Raw genomic sequence first — 23,884 nt, 5'->3', positions numbered from 1 at the left:
CACTATGTCACTCTCACTTAAAAAAGTCTGTATTTCGGAATATTCCGTATTTCGGAATATTTGGATATGGGATACTCAACCTGTATAGGTACAAAAGCCATGCAAGAACTCGTGTGTGGAAACAATAGGCTTTAATCCACGGATTTTGAATATCTGTGGTGCCAGTGGTATGTGACCACACTAATGAAATAAAACTCATACATACTCAGCACTCACCAGTTACACTCCAAACTGCATTTTACTTAAATTCAGTGAACGTTAGTTCCAAAATATTGCTGTATCTTCTTCAGCTGACCAACTACATCAAGGTCTCCCCTTACTGGCCAGTACCTACGGGTGTGGTTCATCAAATCGACAGTATCTAGGTCGACAATGTTTAGGTCGACCACTATAGGTCGACAGTCACTAGGTCGACATGGATGGAAGGTCGACAGGGTTTCTAGGTCGACATGTGCTAGGTCGACAGGTCTAAAGGTCGACATGAGGATTTTTTTTTTTTTTTTGGTGTCGTTTTCTTCGTAAAGTGACCGGGATCCCAAATTAGTGCACCGCGTCCCCTCGCATGGTGCCTTCGCTCCGCTACCGCTTCGCTCGGCACACTTTACCGTTCCAATCGTAAAAAAAAAGATTTAAGAAAAAAAAAACTCATGTCGACCTTTAGACCTGTCGACCTAGCACATGTCGACCTAGAAACCCTGTCAACCTTCCATCCATGTCGACCTAGTGACTGTCGACCTATAGTGGTCGACCTAAACATTGTCGACCTAGACAGTGTCGATCTTTAGACCGGATCCCGTACCTACACCTGACTGAGCGACTAATTCAGACCTGTTCGATCTCTAGGGTTTTATTGCAGTCCTGCGTTCACATAGTCGCTGCCCATAGGGGAGTGTATTTTCGCTTTGCAAGTGTGCAAACGCATGTGTAGGAGAGCTGTACGAACAGATCTTGTGCAGTCTCTGAGTATCCCAGGACTTACTCAGTCGCTGCGATCACTTCAGCCTGTTCAGGACCGGAACTGACGTCAGACACCTGCCCTGTAAATGCATGGACACGCCTGCGTTTTTCCAAACATTCACAGAAAATGGTCAGTTGACACCCACAAACGTCTTCTTCCTGTCAATCTCCTTGCGAACGCCCATGCGAATGGATCCTTCACACAAATCCATCGCTGAGCGGCGATCCGCTTTGTACCCGTGCGACGCGCATTGCGGTGCATGCGCAGTTTAGACCTGATTGCCCGCTGTACGAAAACGCAGCCTAGCGATCAGGTCTGAATTAGCCCCAAAAACATATGATTATTACTTTGCATCAGGACTCAAAACAGAATTTATACACACACTATGGGGTAAATTTACTAAGATGGGAGTTCTATTTAAGATGGGATGTTGCCCATAGCAACCAATCAGATTCCAGGTATTACCTTCTAGAAGGTGCTAGATAAATGAGAAGGGGAATCTGATTGGTTGCTAAGGGCTGCTAAAATGAGGGCTGCTAAAATGAGAGTAAACAATCCTAAATAAACTCATATACTGTACATAGAAAGAAGTAACAACGCTATTACAATCAGTACGTTATATACATTTGACACACAGATCGCTAATAAATGATATTAATAAGAATGTAATAGAGCAATTCACCACTAAAAAGGTGCATGTGACAAAAGTATATAAAGCAGTTATAAAAACAATTTCACCAAAGCAATTAGTCTATAAAAGATAATCAGTCCCCAGGTAGATAGACAGGATAATAGCCTGTTCTTATTGATACCTCCGATCTTAATCGCAGTCAAAGGTTCATATTAGTAAATATAGGGTTTTGTAGTGGGTATATAGTTACCATCAGCTTTCACCGCTAGAGGGATAATTCCTTTAATAGATGAAGTCTTGTAAAACCGGAGCCCTCCAGTGGACACGGTGAAGTGGATCTTGTCCATAAATAACGCAAAGGTATCCCAAAGGCTTGTGTAGCTTATGAGTTCGGAGGTTGGTCCAGGCAGGAGTCTTGGGGTCTTTTATATAGCAATGGATGGTGAATGAAAGTAATACTGACTCGTTTCGCTGTCCCAGGTTGGCAGTTTTATCAAAGCTTTTGGGATACCTTTGCATTATTTATGGACAAAAATAAAATACATTGTCCCCAAAAGGAAAAAGAAAACAGTAAAAAATAAATAAATTGCCTCAGCCCACTACCTGTTGATGTATGCAGGGTGTGTGATAAACTGAAAAGAATGTTATACAACACTCACTGAGCCCATGTGACAGAGTGGCTGATGAGGGGTGCATGGGACACTTTGATTTCACAATGAGCCTGGTGGTTGGGCAGCCGGCAGCCTGTGTCAATTAGCCAGGTGCTGTGGCAAGCTGCTGAGGGGAGCAAATGGTCTGTTCATGTTTTCCCTGTAGATAGCTCAGTGGCTGCACATAGCAGAACACAAAATAAAATAGCTGGAATGTTGTGTAAAAAATCAAATCATTCTATTGCCAATACATAAAACCAAGGTAAATAGGCTTATCTGGTATAAGTAAATATGTACTGTTGCTGATATGTTCTACTGCTATACTGGTGTATGATATCAGCCCATGTTTCCATAAAATATTAACCATATGCAAGTCAGTCCTGTGGCCATTGCCATTTCAGTGGTGGAAATAACTTATACATACATAAATAGGTTATTTAAATATATGTACACAACAAACAAATACCGGGAGGGCGCTCAATGATATATAGTAACAACACTTTAGAGCTCATTCAGAGATGGACGAAGAATGCTGCGTACGCAGCCAGATCTGCGTCCATCTCTTCATATGCTGGTGGCCGCCCAGCACATGGCAAGGCCGCCTCCTGATGCGTTTGCAAAACTCTGTATCGGAACTAAGGTTGACTCCTGGCAGAGCATCCCGGCTGCACTGTCAGGCGGTCGGCTGCCATTTTTGTAATCTGAGCAGCTGTGTGTGATGGTCCCGGCCCACCCCCTTTCGGCCCACCCCACCTCCTCAACGCCATGTCGCTGCCCAGCGATCGCCCGCCTTCGTCAATCAAATTGCGGTTGCATCTGTCGGGGATGCGACCGCAATGTGTATGCCCACGCAACCGCGATGCGCTCGCTGCACATGCGCAGTTTGTCTTCATTGGGAAACTGCGCTGCGGCCCGCATCAGACCCCCTTAGTGCTTCTATCAGTGTAGTTGACCGTATTAAACACCTAAAACTATGTAATGAGATGTTTAGGGTCACAGAGTCAGGTTCCGATGCTAGTGTGTTCGGAGCCACTGTGCAAACTATAACTTTGCCCCCTTCTACAAATATGTACTCCTGACATGTCCCTTTACAATGTTTCATATTTTCAAATGTAACTGACAATATATTGTACAATAAGTAATAAGGGATACAGTAGTATGGTTAGAGGGGTAAGGGTACAGTAGTGTGTGCAGGCTTAGGGGGGCAAGGGTACAGTAGTGCGTGCAGGCTTAGGGGGGTAAGGGTACAGTAGTGTGTGCAGGCTTAGGGGGTAAGGGTACAGTAGTGTGTGCAGGGTTAGGGGGGTAAGGGCACAGTACTGTATGCAGGGTTAGGGGGGTAAGGGTACAGTAGTGTATGCAGGATTAGGGGGATAAGGGTTCAGTAGTGTGTGCAGGCTAAGAGGGGTAAGGGTACAGTAGTGTGTGGAGGGTAAGGGCACAGTAGTGTGTGCAGGGTGTGTGCAGGGTTAGTGAGGTAAGGGTACAGTAGAGTGTGCAGGGTTAGGGGGGTAAGGGTACAGTAGTGTGTGCAGGGTTAGGGGAGTAAGGGCACAGTAGTGTGTGCAGGGTTAGGGAGGTAAGGGTACAGTAGTGTGTGCAGGGTTAGGGGGGTAAGGGTACAGTAGTGTGTGCAGGGTTAGGGGAGTAAGGGCACAGTAGTGTGTGCAGGGTTAGGGGGGTAAGGGTACAGTAGTGTGTGCTGGGTTAGGGGGGTAAGGGCACAGTAGTGTGTGCAGGGTTAGTGGGGTAAGGGTACAGTAGTGTGGGCAGGGTTAGGGGGGTAAGGGCACAGTACTGTATGCAGGCTTAGGGGGGCAAGGGTACAGTAGTGCGTGCAGGCTTAGGGGGGTAAGGGTACAGTAGTGTGTGCAGGCTTAGGGGGTAAGGGTACAGTAGTGTGTGCAGGGTTAGGGGGTAAGGGAACAGTACTGTATGCAGGGTTAGGGGGGTAAGGGTACAGTAGTGTATGCAGGGTTAGGGGGATAAGGGTTCAGTAGTGTGTGCAGGCTAAGAGGGGTAAGGGTACAGTAGTGTGTGGAGGGTAAGGGCACAGTAGTGTGTGCAGGGTGTGTGCAGGGTTAGGGAGGTAAGGGTACAGTATAGTGTGCAGGGTTAGGGGGGTAAGGGTACAGTAGTGTGTGCAGGGTTAGGGGGGTAAGGGCACAGTAGTGTGTGCAGGGTTAGACCGGTAAGGGTACAGTAGTGTGTGCAGGGTTAGGGGAGTTAGGGCACAGTATTGTGTGCAGGGTTAGAGGGGTTAGGGCACAGTAGTGTGTGCAGGGTTAGAGGGGTTAGGGCATAGTAGTGTGTGCAGGGTTAGACCGGTAAGGGTACAGTAGTGTGTGCAGGCTTAGGGGGGTAAGGGTACAGTAGTGTGTGCAGGGTTAGGGGAGTAAGGGCACAGAAGTGTGTGCAGGGTTAGACCAGTAAGGGTACAGTAGTGTGTGCAGGATTAGGGGGGTAAGGGCACAGTAGTGTGTGCAGGGTTAGGGGTGTAAGGGTACAGTAGTGTGTGCAGGCTTAGGGGGTAAGGGTACAGTAGTGTGGGCAGGGTTAGGGGGGTAAGGGCACAGTACTGTATGCAGGGTTAGGGGGGTAAGGGCACAGTAGTGTATGCAGGGTTAGGGGAATAAGGGTACAGTAGTGTGTGCAGGCTTAGGGGGGTAAGGGTACAGTAGTGTGTGTAGGGTAAGGAGGGTAAGGGCACAGTAGTGTGTGCAGGGTTAGGGAGGTAAGGGTACAGTAGTGTGTGCAGGGTTAGGGGGGTAAGGGTACAGTAGTATGTGCAGGGTTAGGGGGGTAAGGGCACAGTAGTGTGTGCAGGGTTAGACCGGTAAGGATACAGTAGTGTGTGCAGGGTTAGGGGAGTTAGGGCACATTATTGTGTGCAGGGTTAGAGGGGTTACGGCACATTAGTGTGTGCAGGTTTAGAGGGGTTAGGGCACAGTAGTGTGTGCAGGGTTAGGGGAGTAAGGGCACAGTAGTGTGTGCAGGTTTAGAGGGGTTAGGGCACAGTAGAGTGTGCAGGGTTAGGGGAGTAAGGGCACAGTAGTGTGTGCAGGGTTAGACCGGTAAGGGTACAGTAGTGTGTGCAGGGTTAGGGGGGTAAGGGCACAGTAGTGTGTGCAGGGTTAGGGGGGTAAGGGTACAGTAGTGTGTGCAGGGTTAGGGGGTAAGGGCACAGTAGTGTGTGCAGGGTTAGACCGGTAAGGGTACAGTAGTGTGTGCAGGGTTAGGGGGGTAAGGGCACAGTAGTGTGTGCAGGGTTAGGGGGGTAAGGGTACAGTAGTGTGTGGAGGGTTAGAGGGATTAGGGCACAGTAGTGTGTGGAGGGTCAGCACATTTTTGTGATCACCATACAATCCTGACAACATTTTTGTGACCGCCATTCATAGCGCAGAACGTTTTGGTGGTCATCATACAATCCTGAGAGCGATTTTGTGGCCGCCATACACTACAGACATCATTTTTGGGACTGCCATATAATACGGAGACCACTTTTGGGGCTGACGTGTAATACAGAAAGCAATTGAATGACCACTATACAATTCAGCAGAGTTTTGAGCCACACAACATTATCTTCTCATAGATAGAGTGTATTTATTGGAAAATATTAATGCGTGAAGCAATCATTCTTTCAATGTATGATTAAACTGAAATGAACCCCCCCCCCCACCCAAAAAATAAATAAATTAGGTTGTAAAATGTGTGTCTCATTTGTACATTGAGGTGACTACAAACATGCAAAGAAGGTGGAAATAGAAGCAACAATGGGGCAAACCAGAGTATATGTAGAAAGAATAGAAACGATGGGGACAATACAGAAGGGTGTAGTATGGTATGCCTGCGGCCGGGCTCCCGGCGACCAGTATACTGGCGCCGGGAGCCCGACCGCCGGCATACCGACAGCGTGGCGAGCGCAAATGAGCCCCTTGCGGGCTCGCTGCACTTGCCACACTGCGGGCACGGTCACGCTATTTATTCTCCCTCCAGGGGGGTCGTGGACCCCCACGAGGGAAAATATGTGTCGGTATGCCGGGTGTCGGGATTCCGGCGCCGGTATACTGTGCGCCGGGATCCCGACATTCGGCAACCAGAAAACCACCCATACAGAAAAAGATGGGAAAGGATAACAGAGACTAGGGCATAATAGAGCAGACAGGGAACTGAGGGCTCCTTGGACACACTTACTGACACAGACACCTTGCTGACACAGGCACTGCTTACTGACACAGACACCTTGCTGACACAGGCACTGCTTACTGGCACAGACACCCCTTACTGACAAACATTGATACGGACACCCCTTACTGACACAATCACATTGACACAGACACACTTACTGACACACAGACACTTTTGACAATGACACCGCTTACTGAAACAAACTTACAGAGACAGACACCTCTTACTGACACAGACACACTTACTGACAGAGTATATTGACCAGTAAAGGCTCTATTAATAGGATGTTGCGCTTCAAGCCTTCTCATTACAACTAAATCCAATAAATAGTGGGATACATTTATTTTTAGATCGTAACTATTGAGTTTTATTTTATGCTTTTGTCTTATATACAGCAGCGCTAACAGTTTCCTTTGTATGTACGTCTTCTCAGTGGGGCTGCCTCAGGTACATCTATCTCACTTGCATTAACTGTTACACCGATAAACACGGTCCTCTGCAAGAATGCTAATTTCTGCTCTCGGTAATGGGCAGGTGGGGAATTGTGATGGCATTCTGTATGTACTCACATATTTGCAACAGCCATTACTGTACACTGTCTTAAAATTAAATTCATTAAAATGAAGATTTAATTGCTACACTTATCATTCAGCTTTATGTATGGAGTTTTCCAGTCAAATAAGGATCTTGCATGTATGTACAGTAAGAGTGACTAATAATCCAATGCTATAGTTTGATGTGGTTATTGTTTTAAAATGTAATGAAAAGGATAAATTAAAGGAAGATGTTTAAATGCTATGAAAAGCCAATGGACATCGCATAAAGTTAAACGAATTCCTGATTCAGTCCCTACTATGAGTTAAACCAGGGGTTGCCAAAAGGTAGATCGTGATCTACTGGTAGCTCGAAGAGCATCTGCAGGTAGATCATGACCAACTTAACTAAACTTAACCAGCTCCCAGTAGTGCAGCGCGCCGGTGATGTCGTGATGTTACCCACGCGCTGTAAGGGGCCCACTACTGCTGCTTCTCTTCCTTCTACTGCCCGGCCTGCCTGTCATGGGGAGCTGCTGTACCGCCTGGCTGCCTGCTCGGCAGTTAGTATGTGTTATTTAAGTGTTATATGGAGAAGGTAGAGGGAGGAGGACCCGGGGACTGATACAATTTAATATATATTTTGTTTGTTTGTGGGGGACATTTTTTTTCTTCTTGTATGGAGCAATATATTTTTCCTACTCTGTGGGGATAATATATTTTTACTACTGTGTGGGGACAATGTATATTTACTACTGTGTGGGGACCAATATGTTTTTACTACTGTGTGGGGGCCAATGTGTTTTTACTCCTGTATGGGAGCCAACATGTTTTTACTACTGTGTGGGGGCCAATGTGTTTCTACTACTGTGTGGGGACCAATGTGTTTTTACTACTGTGTGGGGGCCAATGTGTTTTTACTACTATCTGGGGGCCAATGTGTTTTTACTACTGTGTGCGGGCCAATGTGTTTTTACTACTATGTGGGGGCCAATGTGTTTTTACTCCTGTATGGGAGCCAACATGTTTTTACTACTGTGTGGGGGCCAATGTGTTTTTACTACTGTGTGAGGGCCAATGTGTTTTTACTACTGTGTGGGGGCCAATGTGTTTTTACTCCTGTATGGGAGCCAACATGTTTTTACTACTGTGTGGGGGCCAATGTGTTTTTACTACTGTGTGGGGGCCAATGTGTTTGAGGTTTTTACCTGTGGAGGGCCAATTTGTGATTTTGGGTGAGACAGTCCCTACACCCTGTGCAGCGAGGAGGTACACCCCCTTTTTGTCTTACCATGCCCCTTTTTTGGATGCGCACCTATGTCGCACGCTATTGTCCCACATAGGTAGATCATGAAAGCTATTTAGCTTTCAAAGTAGATCGCCAACTCCAAAAGTCTGGCCACCCCTGAGTTAAACCCTGGAGAGGTAATTCAGGACTTTTAATTGAACTGTTAATTCATAAAACACATGAAAATCTTTATAGAATGGGAACATGCATTGACTGTTTTCTTGCAGGAATAATGGAAAACAATTGTTCCTCTGTGGATTAGTAAAACGAGAAAGGACATAAAAATGGGTCAGCTCCAGTTGGTGGAGCCAGTGATGGCAGTCTACTGCTTTGCAAGTTTTGTGAGCTACCCGATAATGCAGCAGTTTGTATATCAAAGGCTGTGGGAGGAAGAGTTTAATACTACTGTCATGTACAATGACAACACATCTGCTTGTGAAACAAACCAGAGTAACCCCAACTATATACATCGAAAGGTAAGACTGTGCCAAAATATATTTATTTTTTGCAGTATTTTCTTTCCAGATTAGTAGAATGTAAAACAGTACTCAGTACCCAGTAAAACAGGGGCAGACTCCATTAGCTGTAGTTTGAGACGCGCTGTCTGCTCCTGCAGATAGAGAAGTGGCCGGAGCTATTCCGTTTACAGATCCGCGAGCAGCCCTGAGGCAGGAGATCACCGTTATCGCTGCTCGCACCCTCCAGCTGATCGCAGGTCTGTAATTGAATAGCACCAGACATTATACTTGCAGGATCAGATCAATGTGACTCAAGGGAGGCAGTCAATTTACCGCCTCACGGGATCCCGGCGGTCAGGATACCGACGCCGGAATCCCAACACCAGCCGGCTGGTTACCCCTCTTGGGTGGTTTTCCACGCCACCACCCGGAGAGGAATAGAACCCTCTGGCGACGCAAGGTCGCCACCGGGCCCGAAGCGCGGTGAGCACAGCAAGCCCGCGAGGGGACACGCTGCGCTCACCGCCGGGATCCTGGCTGTCGGGCTCCCCGTGTCGGTCACCTGACCGACGGGATCCCAACTGCTGGGATCTCATACTGATCCCGACTCAAGCCACGGCTAATTGAATCTGGCCCTAAATATTATTTGAACACACTGGAATAAATGCAAACTAGGAAAGAAGATATATTTTACATATCCAAAAACAGACACTCATGGTGGGATGTTTTGAAGTCCGAGGTCGTTGGAGGTGCAGGATGCTGGCGATCTGGGACGTTTTTCTTAAAGGGGCAATCACGGTTTTGCCTTGTAAGTGATTTCTCCTTTAAAAAAAAGTCAGAGATCAGGTGGCATCCCGCACCACCGGCGACCTCAGACTCTATTACATCCCGCCGTGAAAATTTAAGAGATTAAGCAAGTCTTAATTCGGGCTTGTATGCGCTGCCAAAGTTTTTTCAGCCAGGCGATTATCAGCAGACTGCGCATGTGCCGCGATCGCACTACGCACGTGCCAAGGTACTTCTGCAGTCACGCTCACACTGACATCTTATGTGCAGAGTGAGTGAGAGTAAAGTTACATTTGGGGGAGTTAACGTGGGAGTGGCGGCAAAAATGCAGGCGTGTTATGGCCGTTTTCGAGGTGTGTATCTGCCTTCAGCTGAGATCATGTAAGTAGAGAAACATGGCGTCAGCGTCATTACTGCCACAGCCAGTCTGTGTAGCCATAGGTTAAACCTAGGAGTCGATGTTCCTCGTTATTGCGTTGGTGCTATGTATGAGTACGCAATTGTGGAAGACTTTGCAATGGCTCCGGTGGGGGCGTCTGTCATCTTTCCTGGGTGGCAGCTTCACTAGAAGTTCCGTAACCTAGAGAAACGCAGCGGCCTGTGCATTTGTGCACAAACGGGTATTAGGCCCAGAGAGTGTAGGATCTGCCATTGGGGAGAAGACACCAAAGGTACAGTAAGCTTGCTCTGTATACCACATCTGTATACCATATAGAGAGTGAATGTATCCTGTGGCAATAAAACTAAACAGCTCTGCCTGATAACATAAATACACAGATACAAAATATGAATCCAGAAAGTTAATGAAATGTAGTTAGTAAAACATAAAGGGGTATATGCAATTGCGGTCGAATTCCCGAAATTGTCGAATTTCGGGAATTTTTCGCCAAAAAAAAAATTCGACAATGCAATTCAGTACTTTCCGACAAAAAAACGGACTTTCAAAATTCGACTTTTGACAAATTCGACTTTTTTGCAATGATACACATGCTGCAATTCGACCAAAGCCTATTCAATGGAAGTTTGGAAATTCGACAACAGTGCTTTTAGACAGTAAATTCGTCATTTTCAATCCGCCACACTTTGGAGGGTGAAACTAATAAAAAAATTTTAAAACATGTTTTTTTTGTGTTTTTTTTTCTTGGTAATATCATATCTATTTATATTAGAAGGGATTAGGTACTTGGTTTGTCTTTTTTGGAGGCACAAGTATTATTTATATATTTTTAAAAATAATATATATATATTTTTTTTGGATGGAATGGTAAAATCCCTGAAAAAAATGGCGTGGGGTCCCCCCTCCAAAGCATAACCAGCCTCGGGCTCTTCGAGCTGGTCCTGGTTCTAAAAATGCGGGGGAAAAAATTGACAGGGGTTCCCCCGTATTTTTAAAACCAGCACCGGGCTCTGCGCCTGATGCTGGTGCAAAAAATACGGGGGACAAAAAGAGTAGGGGTCCCCCGTATTTTATACACCAGCATCGGGCTCCACTAGCTGGACAGATAATGCCACAGCCGGGGGTCACTTTTATACAGCGCCCTGCGGCCGTGGCATTAAATATCCAACTAGTCACCCCTGGCCGGGGTACCCTGGGGGAGTGGGGACCCCTTCAATCAAGGGGTCCTCCCCCCCAGCCACCCAAGGGCCAGGGGTGAAGCCCGAGGCTGTCCCCCCCATCCAATGGGCTGCGGATGGGAGGCTGATAGCCTTGTGAAAAATGTCAGAATATTGTTTTTTCCAGTAGTACTACAAGTCCCAGCAAGCCTCCCCCGCAAGCTGGTACTTGGAGAACCACAAGTACCAGCATGCGGGAGAAAAACGGGCCCGCTGGTACCTGTAGTTCTACTGGAAAAAAAATACCCAAATAAAAACAGGAGACCGACACCGTGAAAGTAAAACTTTATTTCATACGTCGACACACACATACTTACCTATGTTCACACGCCGACATCGGTCCTCTTCTCCAAGTAGAATCCAGGGGTACCTGAAAAGAAAAGATAAATACACTCACCTCATCCATGGTCCAGAGGTAAATCCACGAACTTGTCAAAAAAACAAACCGGACACCCGTACCACACGGACTGAAAGGGGTCCCATGTTGACACATGGGACACCTTTCCACGAATGCAGAGAGACCTCCTCGTGACAGCTGTCACTGAAAGGTCTCGTAAGCCAATCAGCGAGCGCAACGTCCTTGCACTCTGCTGATTGGCTCTGTGCGCGTCTGAGCTGACAGCGCATCGCAAAGCCTCTCCATTATATTCAATGGTGGGAACTTTGCGGCTAGCGATGGGGTCACCCGCCGTTCAGCGGCTGACCGCGGGTAACCCCACCGCTGACGGCAAAGTTCCCACTATTGAAAGTAATGGGAGAGGCTTTGCGATGCGCTGTCTGAGGTCACACGCGCACAGCCAATCAGGTGAGCGCCACGGAAGTAGCGCTTCCGGATTGGCTGAAGGGACCTCAGTGACAGGAGTCACGTGGTGTCCCGGCATTCGGGGAAAGGGGTCTGATATGTAAACATGGGACCCCTTTCAGTCCGCTGGTACGGGTGTTCGTGTTTTTTTTTTAACAAGTACGTGGATTATCTCCCGGACACTGGATTGAGGTGAGTCTAATTTTTTTCACAGGTACCTCGGATCGTCGGAGACTGTGGCAGTCGGCGTGTCAAGTATGTGTGTGTCGGCAGTGTGTAATAAAGTTGTACTTGTCACGGTGTCGGTCTCTTGATTGAAGGGGTCCCCACTCCCCCAGGGTACCCCGGCCAGGGGTGACTAGTTGGATATTTAATGCCACGGCCGCAGGGCGCTGTATAAAAGTGACCCCCGGCTGTGGCATTATCTGTCCAGCTAGTGGAGCCCGATGCTGGTGTATAAAATACGGGGGACCCCTACTTTTTTTGTCCCCCGTATTTTTTGCACCAGCATCAGGTGCAGAGCCCGGTGCTGGTTTTAAAAATACGGGGGATCCCCTGTCAATTTTTACCCCGCATTTTTAGAACCAGGACCAGCTCGAAGAGCCCGAGGCTGGTTATGCTTTGGAGGGGGGACCCCACGCCATTTTTTTCCGGGTTTTTCCCGTTTTCCCCCGTTTTTTTAATTCGCGGCAAAATCCGGCAAATCGGCCGTTTTTCGCCCGCGGGACTGTCGAATCCGTTTTTCATTGAATATGGTGAATTCCGGCAGCCACCTGCCGGAATTCACCTGTCGAATTGTGTCGAATTAAAAAACGGCGATAATTTGCCGCGATTCGCCGTGAATTGCATATACCCCAAAGGAGGATATGTATAAGTCAGTACATTTGTGTCATCCTCAGGTGGAAAGTCAAGGATCACTTCCCAAAGTAACATCTGTCTGTGCCTGGGCCAAGGAGATTGCAGAGTTCAATAGGTTCTCTCCAACCACTTAACTGGCTCATATTTCTTCCAAAAATTGCTTAGAAATTGTCAGAATTTTTTATGATTGAATTAGATTAAGAACATCAATTTGAAACTCATCCAACATTATTTAATTTAAAAACATTTTTTTTCCCTCCCACAAATTTTGTGTCAAATATCTAAAAAAAAAAACCCCACAAACATAAAACCATCGGTGACCGATACATCAGACCTTTGATGAACGGACCATCGCAACGATTGATGGCTTCTCCTGTTTGCAGCCGCTGGTCATACACTGTGGGGCTGGGTGCTGCTTTATTTACATTTACCTGGCAGGTGCTCCTCTCTGCAGCCGCCAGGTGGAGGTGCAGCCAGACTGCCCGATTAGCAGTGATCCGGTGCACAGCAGGCACTGATGAAGGGATCAAGGATGCAGGGAGGCCAGGAAGTCCTTCTGAGATTTGCGGCAGCTGGAATATTATCTTCCAGCATCCGCCCACTGGCTGATTCTGACTGGTCACATCTGATGTGACCATGCCAAGCAAGTGGTTAAACTGTACTTTTTTTTTGATCCCTTATAATGGGGGTGATTCAGAAGTAGATGGTGGTAAAGCACTGGGTGCAAGCACCCAATGTTTTCCCTCTGTGTGTGGGTCCAAAATACAATTTGCATGCATCCCGATGTTACTGCTGGGAGACGCAGGTCAAAATTGAATCAAGATCCATTTCATTTTGATGGCCGTTTATGGGCGGTAACTAAGGGGGTGGCACGGCGTGTCAGGTCAGTGACTGAGTCTGAGGACGCAGTAGCACTGAAACCGGCGGCCATGGTCACTCGGACAGTCTGAAGGTGTGGCCAGTGGTGCACCTATAGTGCATCTGTGTACACACATGGGCGGATTTGTGCTGCAGCTGGTGTGCTTCTCAATTGGATACCCATTGGATGCCTCATTAGCATAAAGATGTAGTAGGGGCTGCACCCACCTCTGAATCACTCCCAATAAGTATATGCTATACAGATGTGGGCTATTTCACATGTTTGTTATATCCAAAGGTGCCCCCCCAATAGTACAGTCATCCCCACGTTGTAGCAAAAATGAGATTGTCCAGAAGTATAGTTAAACCTGTAATTGGGCAGTTACTATAATTGTAATTCACTGTAAAGTCAGTTGATATGTTATATAACTGCAGTAAGCCATCATGTTCTGAGGGTGCGTAGCACAAATTAGCAGGGGATTAGCACAGATTAAGGCAGAATGCACGTTTATTTGCACCGTGACAGATAAATGTGCCTATGTAATCAGTGGTTATGGTGGTTAGCAGAAAGGAGTGTCACGCTGAAAGCTGCGCTGTTGCTTACTGATAAGTGTCTGGGAGCCCCAGATACTGTGCTATAGGAAGGACGTAAGACATTAATCATAAGCATTTTCCTGTAATGGCCCTTCTGCATTAGGCTGCAAATTCCAGCTAATAGACTGACCTAACTTTAGCCCTATATACTTTTTTTATTAGAATTTCTTTCTCTATTTGTTTAATGTAAACTTTACACAGACTTGTATAAAAATGCCCTAGTTTATTTGTCGGTGCTAGTAAGTCTACGTGCAGACTACATCATGCCGTAGAGTGTCCATTGTCTTCTGTACAACCAATGCACTTTCTGGCAATCTTTTTGTTAAGGGTTTGTCCAGTTAAGGGCTTTCCTGCTCCGTATGACCACCAGATAAGTGCACTTTCTTTCAGTATTTCTCCACTGTTAACAAGAACACCTTTGATGACTAATGTCAGTGGGTGGTGTCCTGCCACAGGAGCTGGCAGCCCTCCGATACCCTGGCCAAAACCTAACACATTTTTTAGGATGGCCTGTTCTTGAAAAATTAGTCCGTGTGTAAAGTGACAGCAGTACAGTGGTAATCATTGGAGGCTGTATAAGGCTAAACAGAGGTGTTCTCATACATCTAACCCCAATATGCCACACTGCGCCAGATGCCTTGCGTGAGTGAGCCGCCAGGTCCCAAGGAGACTGTGCTGAATAATGTGATATATGACACTTATATATTGTGTGTGACTGAGTCTGTATATGGAGCAGAACAGAACTTTTATTTGAAAATAGCTGCTACATTGTAGCACTTCATGTACAGATTCAGAGACTCAGTCACACACAGATATACGAGTGTCATATATCACATTATTCAGCACAGTCTCCTGGTGCATCTCATTGTGTTGTGACTAATACCCCTTTTCCACTACTGAGCACGGGTCGCAGCCGGGAGCCTGACACGGGTGCTACCCGGCTGCGGCCCGTGCTCAGCCCCCTTTCCCACTGCGCTGACCAACTCGGCATATTGCCGAGTTGGTGACGCTGCTAGTGACGCGGCAGGGGCGGCACTGGGTGGCGCTGGGAAATCACATGATCTCCCAGCGCCGCCCTTCCATACAGTGTAAACGGGAGCCGTGTTGCATCGACACGGCTTCCGTTTAAACTACAACCCTACCCGGATCATTCCCGTGTCCTACCCAGGTAGTTACCCGGGTAGGATTCACGGGTCACTTGATCCGGGTTTTTGTGGGGGGACCCTTTTCCGATAGCAAAAAACACGGGTAAATGCGCGCCCCGTGCATTTATCCGTGTTTTTTGAGCTAGTGGAAAAGGGGTACAAGATGCATTTTCGGCAAAGAAAGAAGCAAAAAGACTCATGACACTAGAAGACTCTCACATGACCTGGCGTGCCAAGAGAGGCTGTTTGGCGTGACTGCAGCAAAGATGTATGAGGACATACTGTATATGTATGCTGGTCAGTGGCGTCATGAGGTGGGTGCGGGGGGTGCGGCCCGCACCCGGGTGTCACCCTTCAATAGGGTGACACCAAAGCGAGCCGCACACTCACACGCACGCAACCCCATCCCCTGACATGACAAAGACAAAGTCTGGTCCACGGCTATGGCCACACCCCCTCCTCCCAGGCCCCGCCTCCTAAAGCCCGACATTCTCACCTGTCAGTGAGATCAGCAGGCAGCAGCCACAGAGCCGTGCAGGCAGTGCTCTGGCCGCCCCTCCCCTCTCCTCCAGAGTCCACTCGGGTCCTGACTGAGCCTGACAGTGACTAGTGATGTGCACCTGAAATTTTTCGGGTTTTGTGTTTTGGTTTTGGGTTCGGTTCCGTGGCCGTGTTTTGGGTTCGGACGCGTTTTGGCAAAACCTCACCGAATTTTTTTTGTCGGATTCGGGTGTGTTTTGGATTCGGGTGTTTTTTTCAAAAGACCCTAAAAAACAGCTTAAATCATAGAATTTGGGGGTCATTTTGATCCCATAGTATTATTAACCTCAATAACCATAATTTCCACTAATTTTCAGTCTATTCTGAACACCTCACACCTCACAATATTATTTTTAGTCCTAAAATTTGCACCGAGGTCGCTGGATGGCTAAGCTAAGCGACCCTAGTGGCCGACACAAACACCTGGCCCATCTAGGAGTGGCACTGCAGTGTCACGCAGGATGGCCCTTCAAAAAAATACTCCCCAAACAGCACATGACGCAAAGAAAAAAAGAGGCGCAATGAGGTAGCTGTGTGACTAAGCTAAGCGACCCTAGTGGCCGACACAAACACCTGGCCCATCTAGGAGTGGCACTGCAGTGTCACGCAGGATGGCCCTTCAAAAAAATACTCCACAAACAGCACATGACGCAAAGAAAAATGAAAGAAAAAAGAGGTGCAAGATGGAATTGTCCTTGGGCCCTCCCACCCACCCTTATGTTGTATAAACAGGACATGCACACTTTAACGAACCCATCATTTCAGCGACAGGGTCTGCCACACGACTGTGACTGAAATGACTGGTTGGTTTGGGCCCCCACCAAAAAAGAAGCAATCAATCTCTCCTTGTACAAACTGGCTCTACGGAGGCAAGATGTCCACCTCATCATCATCGTCCGATTCATCACCCCTATCACTGTGTACATCCCCCTCCTCACAGATTATTAATTCGTCCCCACTGGAATCCACCATCTCAGGTCCTCGTGTACTTTCTGGAGGCAATTGCTGCTGGTGAATGTCTCCATGGAGGAATTGATTATAATTCATTTTAATGAACATCATCTTCTCCACATTTTCTGGAAGTAACCTCGTACGCCGATTGCTGACAAGGTGAGCGGCGGCACTAAACACTCTTTCGGAGTACACACTGGAGGGAGGGCAACTTAGGTAGAATAAAGCCAGTTTGTGCAAGGGCCTCCAAATTGCCTCTTTTTCCTGCCAGTATACGTACGGACTGTCTGACGTGCCTACTTGGATGCGGTCACTCATATAATCCTCCACCATTCTTTCAATGGTGAGAGAATCATATGCAGTGACAGAAGACGACTTGTCAGTAATCGTTGGCAGGTCCTTCAGTCCGGACCAGATGTCAGCATCAGCAGTCGCTCCAGACTGCCCTGCATCACCGCCAGCGGGTGGGCTCGGAATTCGTAGCCTTTTCCTCGCACCCCCAATTGCGGGAGAATGTGAAGGAGGAGATGTTGACGGGTCGCGTTCCGCTTGACTTGACAATTTTGTCACCAGCAGGTCTTTGAACCTCTGCAGACTTGTGTCTGCCGTAAAGAGAGATCCAAGGTAGGTTTTAAATCTAGGATCGAGCACGGTGGCCAAAATGTAGTGCTCTGATTTCAACAGATTGACCACACGTGAATCCTGGTTAAGCGAATGAAGGGCTCCATCCACAAGTCCCACATGCCTAGCGGAATCGCTCTGTTTTAGCTCCTTCTTCAATGCCTCCAGCTTCTTCTACAAAAGCCTGATGAGGGGAATGACCTGACTCAGGCTGGCAGTGTCTGAACTGACTTCACGTGTGGCAAGTTCAAAAGGTTGCAGAACCTTGCACAACGTTGAAATCATTCTCCACTGCGCTTGAGACAGGTGCATTCCACCTCCTTTGCCTATATCATGGCCAGATGTATAGGCTTGAATGGCCTTTTGCTGCTCCTCCATCCTCTGAAGCATATAGAGGGTTGAATTCCACCTCGTTAACACCTCTTGCTTCAGATGATGGCAGGGCAGGTTCAGGTGTTTTTGGTGGTGCTCCAGTCTTCTGTACGCGGTGCCTGTACGCCGAAAGTGGCCCGCAATTCTTCTGGCCACCGACAGCATCTTTTGCACGCCCCTGTCATTTTTTAAATAATTCTGCACCACCAAATTCAAGGTATGTGCAAAACATGGGACGTGCTGGAATTTGCCCAGATGTAATGCACTCACAATATTGCTGGCATTGTCCGATGTCACAAATCCCCAGGAGAGTCCAATTGGGGTAAGCCATTCTGCGATGATCTTCCTCAGTTGCCGTAAGAGGTTTTCAGCTGTGTGCCTATTCTGGAAAGCGGTGATACAAAGCGTAGCCTGCCTAGGAACGAGTTGGCGTTTGCGAGATGCTGCTACTGGTGCCGCCGCTGCTGTTCTTGCAGCGGGAGGCAATACATCTACCCAGTGGGCTGTCACAGTCATGTAGTCCTGAGTCTGCCCTGCTCCACTTGACCACATGTCCGTGGTTAAGTGGACATTGGGTACAACTGCATTTTTTAGGACACTGGTGAGTCTTTTTCTGACGTCCGTGTACATTCTCGGTATCGCCTGCCTAGAGAAGTGGAACCTAGATGGTATTTGGTAACGGGGGCACACTACCTCAAGAAATTGTCTAGTTCCCTGTGAACTAACGGCGGATACCGGACGCACGTCTAACACCAACATAGTTGTCAAGGCCTCAGTTATCCGCTTTGCAACAGGATGACTGCTGTGATATTTCATCTTCCTCGCAAAGGACTGTTGGACAGTCAATTGCTTACTGGAAGTAGTACAAGTGGTCTTCCGACTTCCCCTCTGGGACGACGATCGACTCTCAGCAGCAACAACAGCAGCGCCAGCAGCAGTAGGCGTTACACTCAAGGATGCATCGGAGTAATCCCAGGCAGGAGAGGACTCGTCAGACTTGCCAGTGACATGGCCTGCAGGACTATTGGCTTTCCTGGGTAAGGAGGAAATTGACACTGAGGGAGTTGGTGGTGTGGTTTGCGTGAGCTTGGTTACAAGAGGAAGGGATTTACTGGTCAGTGGACTGCTTCCGCTGTCGCCCAAAGTTTTTGAACTTGTCACTGACTTATTATGAATGCGCTGCAGGTGACGTATAAGGGAGGATGTACCGAGGTGGTTAACGTCCTTAACCCTACTTATTACAGCTTGACAAAGGCAACACACGGCTTGACACCTGTTGTCCGCATTTCTGTTGAAATACTTCCACACTGAAGAGCTGATTTTTTTGGTATTTTCACCAGGCATGTCAATGGCCATATTCCTCCCACGGACAACAGGTGTCTCCCCGGGTGCCTGACTTAAACAAACCACCTCACCATCAGAATCCTCCTTGTCAATTACCTCCCCAGCGCCAGCAACACCCATATCCTCATCCTGGTGTACTGTACTTCAACACTGACATCTTCAATTTCACTATCAGGAACTGGACTGCGGGTGCTCCTTTCAACACTTGCAGGGGGCGTGCAAATGGTGGAAGGCGCAAGCTCTTCACGTCCAGTGTTGGGAAGGTCAGGCATCGCAACCGACACAATTGGACTCTCCTTTGGGATTTGTGATTTCGAAGAACGCACAGTTCTTTGCTGTGCTTTTGCCGCAAGTCTTTTCTTTTTTCTAGCGAGAGGATGAGTGCTTCCATCCTCATGTGAAGCTGAACCACTAGCCATGAACATAGGCCAGGGCCTCAGCCGTTCCTTGCCACTCCGTGTCGTAAATGGCATATTGGCAAGTTTACGCTTCTCCTCAGACGCTTTTAATTTTGATTTTTGGGTCATTTTTTTACTGATCTTTTGTGTTTTGGATTTTACATGCTCTGTACTATGACATTGGGCATCTGCCTTGGCAGACGACGTTGATGGCATTTCATCGTCTCGGCCATGACTAGTGGCAGCAGCTTCAGCACGAGGTGGAAGTGGATCTTGATCTTTCCCTATTTTTTTAACCTCCACATTTTTGTTCTCCATATTTTGCGCACAACTAAAAGCCACCACAGGTATACAATGTAGATGGATGGATAGTATAGTATTACTTATACTTATGGACGACGAGTGACGACACAGAGGTAGGTACAGCCGTGGCCTACCGTACTGCTGCTTAGTGCTTATATATAAATATAATATACTGTATAACGGACCTGGTGGACAGTGTCAGCAGCAGACTGCTAAACTAGTATGAAGAAAGAAAAAAAAACACCACAGGTATACAATGTAGATGGATGGATAGTATAATATTACTTATACTTATGGACGACGAGTGACGACACAGAGGTAGGTACAGCCGTGGCCTACCGTACTGCTGCTTAGTGCTTATATATAAATATAATATACTGTATAACGGACCTGGTGGACAGTGTCAGCAGCAGACTGCTAAACTAGTATGAAGAAAGAAAAAAAAAAACACCACAGGTATACAATGTAGATGGATGGATAGTATAGTATTACTTATACTTATGGACGACGAGTGACGACACAGAGGTAGGTACAGCCGTGGCCTACCGTACTGCTGCTTAGTGCTTATATATAAATATAATATACTGTATAACGGACCTGGTGGACAGTGTCAGCAGCAGACTGCTAAACTAGTATGAAGAAAGAAAAAAAAAAAACACCACAGGTATACAATGTAGATGGATGGATAGTATAGTATTACTTATACTTATGGACGACGAGTGACGACACAGAGGTAGGTACAGCCGTGGCCTACCGTACTGCTGCTTAGTGCTTATATATAAATATAATATACTGTATAACGGACCTGGTGGACAGTGTCAGCAGACTGCTAAACTAGTATGAAGAAAGAAAAAAAAACCACCACAGGTATACAATGTAGATGGATGGATAGTATAGTATTACTTATACTTATGGACGACGAGTGCACTGACGACACAGAGGTAGGTACAGCCGTGGCCTACCGTACTGCTGCTTAGTGCTTATATATAAATATAATATACTGTATAACGGACCTGGTGGACAGTGTCAGCAGACTGCTAAACTAGTATGAAGAAAGAAAAAAAAACCACCACAGGTATACAATGTAGATGGATGGATAGTATAGTATTACTTATACTTATGGACGACGAGTGCACTGACGACACAGAGGTAGGTACAGCCGTGGCCTACCGTACTGCTGCTTAGTGCTTATATATAAATATAATATACTGTGTGTATAACGGACCTGGTGGACAGTGTCAGCAGACTGCTAAACTAGTATGAAGAAAGAAAAAAAAAACACCACAGGTATACAATGTAGATGGATGGATAGTATAGTATTACTTATACTTATGGACGAGTGATGACACAGAGGTAGGTACAGCCGTGGCCTACCGTACTGCTGCTTAGTGCTTATATATAAATATAATATACTGTATAACGGACCTGGTGGACAGTGTCAGCAGCAGACTGCTAAACTAGTATGAAGAAAGAAAAAAAAAAAACACCACAGGTATACAATGTAGATGGATGGATAGTATTACTTATACTTATGGACGACGAGTGATGAGTCGACACAGAGGTAGGTACAGCCGTGGCCTACCGTACTGCTGCTTAGTGCTTAATTATATATATAATATACTGTATAACGGACCTGGTGGACACTGCAGTGTCAGCAGACTGCTAAACAAACTAGCATGAAGAAAGAAAAAAAAAAACACCACAGTGTTTTTCAGGCAGACAAACGTATACTGGACTGGTGGTCACTGTCAGCAAAACTGTGCACTGTACTCCTGCTATAACTGCTCCCCAGTCCCCACAATTAGGCAGTGTGAGCAGTGCACTCAGCACAGATATATCATGCAGCAGTGCAGCACACTGAGTGAGCACAGATATGGTGGAGCGTTTTTTTTCAGGCAGAGAAACAACGGATTAAACTCAAAACCCTGCACTGTACTCCCTAACAGCTGCTCCCCATCCCCAATCCTCCCCACAATTATAACTAACTAAGTTCTAATATAATACAACGGACTCGGAGAGGACGCCAGCCACGTCCTCTCCCTATCAATCTCAATGCACGTGTGAAAATGGCGGCGACGCGCGGCTCCTTATATAGAATCCGAGTCTCGCGAGAATCCGACAGCGGGATGATGACGTTCGGGCGCGCTCGGGTTAACCGAGCAAGGCGGGAGGATCCGAGTCGCTCGGAACCGTGTAAAAAAAAGGTGAAGTTCGGGCGGGTCGGATTCCGAGGATCCGAACCCGCTCATCACTAACAGTGACACACACAAGCTCCGCCTCCCACACTATGCTACAGGAGGAAGGAGCTGTTGCTGCTGATATTGATGCATGATGCCAGGTAACTTCTGTAAATGCTCCACGATGAGCAGAATAGATTTATGAAATGTATGTGTGTGTGTGTCTGTATGGGGGTGAATGTGTTAATGGGCATTGGGATGTACAAATTGTTGGTTTGAGTTCTAGGTGGGGGAGCTAATTGGGGCTGTGTGAGTTTAGTATGAGTGCTGTGTGAGTGTAGTATGAGTGCTGTATAGTATGACTGCTGTGTGAGAGTAGTAAGGGTGCTGTGTGAGCATAGTATGTGTGCTGTGTGAGAGTAGTATGTATGCTGTGTGAGAGTAGTATGTGTGCTGTGTGAGAGTAGTATGGGTGCTGTGTGAGAGTAGTATGGGTGCTGTGTGAGCATAGTATGGGTGCTGTATGAGCGTAGTATGGGTGCTGTGCAGTATGGGTGCTGTGTGAGTGCAGTATGGGTGCTGTGTGAGTGTAGTATGGGTGCTGTGTAGTATGGGTGCTGTGTGAGAGTGGTATGGGTGCTGTGTGAGCGTAATATGGGTGCTGTGTGAGAGTGGTATGGGTGCCGTGTAGTATGGGTGCTGTGTGAGTGTAGTATGGGTGCTGTGTGAGCTTAGTATGGGCGCTGAGTTTAAATGATTCCAGGACTAAGGGATTCACCTTTGCATGATAGGAAGGGACAGACTAAGGTTATAAGGTGATGTCTAGTATCCAGCTGTAGGGTATTTTAAGGGTAACATTCCGGTGTTGGTTAGAGGAAGATCGCATGTTCCTGCGTATAGTTATGTGCAGAAGTAGAATATAGATATAAACTGTATTTACTGTATATTATGTATGCGGCGGGAATCCAGAGGAGACCACCCACAAGAGCAGTTGGGAAAGACATCGCCCACCTTTTCAAATCAACCTATGACCTCTCCTGTAATGTAAAGATGCATCTCTGTGTCCAATAGACAAAGGGATTACAGTAACCATTGTATTGCTTATGGAAGTAGTGTATAAAAAGCCTGTTGCTGCCTGGCCGGTCAGAAGACTCTGAACGCTATCTACCTGATGAGCGGAGGACTGGTCCAGGTTGCGCAAGCGAATATTCTAACGTATGTACATTGACTGTAGCCATTATTCTGTTGTAGATTTATCTTGTTAGCCTTGTAGTGTATAATTTGTATTATTATCCCCTTTCAAATAATCCACTGTGGCGTTAGAACCCAGTGTTTAACTACAAATCGGTGTTGTGTCCTCTTTTCCCTGCTAGGGTTTAAAAGCGTATTTAACTGTGTAGGTTTAAGGTGTAACATCATTGCTTTGCTTACTAATATGGTTTAAAGTTTATCAAGAGTGTGTGCGCGCGCTGTGCATACTTTGTACCCCCAGCGCGGCGTGTGTATGCTAAGTCCGTACAACGTACGGGACTCTGTACGCAAATAGCGTACAAAGTGCGTACCGTGTGTATTAAGTCTAGCGGCCGCATCGGCTCCATAGTAAAAGTGTGTTTAAAGGTATAGCTTTATGGTTTAAGATAATATCGACATTATCAATTGGGGGCATCGTCCGTTTTTTCCTCATACCCACAACCTAGCAGGTGAAAGCAGACTTTATCAGCAAAGGGCGGACAGGTATCCTACGTAAGCCTTTTCCTGGCCGTAGAATACACTGGTAAACCCTATCTCAATTGCTGATAAGATGGCATCTGCTCT

The 23,884-nt window shown here is 46.9% G+C and overlaps 1 protein-coding gene across 1 annotated transcript in view; it reads left to right on the top strand.

Annotated features, from left to right (window-relative positions):
* SLC46A3 (solute carrier family 46 member 3) overlaps window positions 1-23,884 on the top strand; it is a 104,484-nt gene that overhangs the window by 8,838 nt on the left and 71,762 nt on the right. Inside the window, exon 2 of the mRNA XM_063951736.1 lies at window positions 8,476-8,724. Within this exon, the coding sequence (XP_063807806.1) occupies window positions 8,533-8,724 (192 nt within the window). The 5' untranslated portion in view covers window positions 8,476-8,532. The remainder of the gene's footprint in view (window positions 1-8,475; window positions 8,725-23,884) is intronic.

This window comes from Pseudophryne corroboree, chromosome 2 (assembly GCF_028390025.1).
Source record: "Pseudophryne corroboree isolate aPseCor3 chromosome 2, aPseCor3.hap2, whole genome shotgun sequence".
NCBI lineage: Eukaryota > Metazoa > Chordata > Amphibia > Anura > Myobatrachidae > Pseudophryne > Pseudophryne corroboree.
The sequence above is the reverse complement of the archived record's forward strand: the minus strand, read 5'-3'. Positions and strand labels throughout refer to the sequence as shown.